The sequence below is a fragment of the Mandrillus leucophaeus genome, unplaced genomic scaffold (genome assembly GCF_000951045.1).
Source record: "Mandrillus leucophaeus isolate KB7577 unplaced genomic scaffold, Mleu.le_1.0 Scaffold2, whole genome shotgun sequence".
In the NCBI taxonomy this organism is placed as follows: domain Eukaryota; kingdom Metazoa; phylum Chordata; class Mammalia; order Primates; family Cercopithecidae; genus Mandrillus; species Mandrillus leucophaeus.
Window position 1 is genome coordinate 1,483,974 of NW_012102031.1, and position 2,666 is coordinate 1,486,639.

At 49.4% G+C, this 2,666-nt stretch overlaps 1 protein-coding gene across 1 annotated transcript in view; it reads right to left on the bottom strand.

The window, feature by feature from the left end:
* The window catches only part of L3MBTL2 (l(3)mbt-like 2 (Drosophila)), a 30,282-nt gene extending 28,582 nt beyond the window's left edge, over nucleotides 1-1,700 (bottom strand). The window contains exons 1-2 of the mRNA XM_011979119.1: nucleotides 1,575-1,700; nucleotides 1,270-1,318 (exon numbers count right to left, since the gene is read on the bottom strand). Coding sequence (XP_011834509.1) covers nucleotides 1,270-1,318; nucleotides 1,575-1,700 — 175 coding nt within the window. The remainder of the gene's footprint in view (nucleotides 1-1,269; nucleotides 1,319-1,574) is intronic.
* Between the last annotated feature and the right edge of the window lie 966 nt (nucleotides 1,701-2,666).

Below are 2,666 nucleotides of genomic sequence, written 5' to 3' on the forward strand. Positions count from 1 at the left end.
AGAGACAATACAGGCAAAGCACTCAGAATAGTGACTTGCATATAGTAAGTGCTCAATAAACGTTGCCAACTTTTACTGGTTGAAAGCATAGACTATGATTTGCCTAGGTTTGAATCCTGGCTCTAACATTTATTAACTGTGTGATTTTGTGCGTATTTTATCTTGCTACCCTCAGTTCTTCATCATTACAAGAGAGATAATAAGCTTTCTTTAGATAATTCTTATGAAGATTAAGATATGTAAAGCCTAGTTCTATTTCCAGCAGTCAGTAACAGCTCTAAAAGTGTGACATGCTATTCTTATTCTCCACATTATTATTTTCCTTTACCCTTGCAGAATGTTTGAGCTATTCCACTTTATATTTGCAACTATACATGAAAATATGCTAGAAAGGAAACAGTTCAAATATAGGCACCCTTGTCAGGCAGGGTGACAGAGACCACCTATAGTCCCAGCTACTTAGGAGGTTGAGGTGTGAGGATTGCTTGAGCCCAAGAGTTCGAGGCTGCAGTGCCTTGTCATCACGCCTGTGAGTAACCACTGCACTCCAGCCAGGGCAACAGAGGAACACCCCGTCTCTTAAAACAAATATAAAGTGCCCAGAAACCAAATGATTAAAGGATGAGGCGGGGTGCAGTGGCTCACGCCTGTAATCCCAGCACTTTGGGAGGTCGAGGCGAAGCAGTCAGATCACCTGAGGTCAGGAGTTCGAAACCAGTCTGACCAACATGGTGAAACCTCGTCTCTACTAAAAATATAAAAATTAGCCGGGTGTGGTTGCGCATGCCTGTAATCCCAGCTACATGGGAGGCGGAGACAGGAGAATTGCTTGAACCCGGGAGACCGAGGTTGCAGTGAGCCGCGATGGGGCCACTGCACTCTAGCCTGGGCAACAGAGCAAGGCTCCGTCTGAAAGAAAAAACAAAAGGGATGAGTGGGTTCCAGGTTGCAGTACAATGTGAAAAGCATAACAGACAGTTTCGGAGGCGGACAGACTTAGAGCCAACCTCCTTCACTTTCCAGCCGGGGTAACTTCCTGGGGCGTCGCACCACCTCTAAGCCTCAGTGGCTTGAACGACAAAGACGAAAGAATAATACATAATTCCTATGAGTGTACTGGAAGATAATGCACATGAACGTTACAGACAAGGAGTGATGTTCAGCCAACGTTAATCGCCCTTCACTTCCCACCTCATGTAACAGGCCTCACAAGCCCTAAAGAACACGGCCACGAGACAATGAGGATAAAGAAGATTCAGGAGCTCTCACATCCTAAACCTAGTTCCCCTTCCCCCAGGCCACGGACGGCTGTTCCTCCCTGAACTCGCCGAACATTGGCCCCAGCAGGAGAGGAGCAAAAAGCAACGCCAGTCGCCTCTGGCCCTGGCTCAGTTTAACTATCTCAGTTTATCCATCCTTCCACCTTCCATCCTCCAGACGTCGCTAAAAGCCCTAAAGAAGGGTCCACGGAGCGAGGATCTCGGGGTTCCCCTTCCAAGTCACGCTAAGTCCTCTCCGTCTCACCTCAATACTCGGGGGCTTCTCCATGAGACCTCAGTTTCGCCAAGCGTCACCAGGTGCAGGAAGCCATATTGGCCTCGTCGCTCTCCACGAGAGCACTCATTGGTCGCCTCCCTGAGCCGCGGGCCAATCACGCTGCAGGAAGGAGGAAAAGCCGGTTCCGTGCTTGCTCGCGCCATTCTCTCCCTTTGGGCGGGGAAACCGCGGGCGCTTGTGGTAATTGTAGTTCGCCTTGGGTGTGCAGGGTGGGGCGTTACCATAGTGACGTGGAAACCAGGGACGCTGGAAACCTGGTGCGCCTCACGCCGACTGTTCCAGTTACGCCAACCTCTTGACTTCATTGGGATGTTATTCACTAAACGGTTATTGAGCACCTATGATAGTCACTGTTCCAGACTCCAGGAATAACCTCGTACTCTCCCGAGTTAGGTATTTAAGGTGTCCTTTTGCTGGGATGCATAGCAGAGGGACTCATTTCCAACTCAGGCAGAAACTGAAATACTCCAGATTGAAAAGAAGAAAAAAAAAGAAAGAAACTGGAATACTGTGTGTGTATGTGTGTGTGTGTGTTTTCTTGAGACGAAGTCTTGCCCTGTCGCCCAGGCTGGAGTGCAGTGGCGCGATCTTGGTTCACTGCAACCTCCACCTTCCGGGTTCAAGCGATTCTCGCGCCTCAGCCTCCCAAGTAGCTGAGACTACAGGTGCCCACCACCATGCCAGCTAATTTTTTGTATTTTTAGTAGAGAGGGAGTTTCACCGTGTTAGCCAGGATGGTCTCGATCTCCTGACCTAGTGATCCGCCCGTCTTGGCTTCTCAAAGTGCTGGGATTGCAGGCATGAGCCACCGCGCCCTGCCCTCTTTCTTTTATTGATTGATTGGTTGATTGAGATGGAGTCTCCCTCTGTCATCCAGGCTGGAGTGCAGTGGGATCTCTGCTCATTGCAACCTCCGCCTCCCATGGTCACCCTTTCTAAATCTTCACCTTTAATCCACACAGGTGATCTTTAAAACTCATAGACCTGGCTGGGCACAGTGGCTCACCCCTGTAATCCCAGCACTTTGGGAGGTCAAGGTGGGAAGATCACAAGGTCAGGAGATCTTAACCAGCCTGGCCAAGATGGTGAACCCCATCTCTATTAAAAAT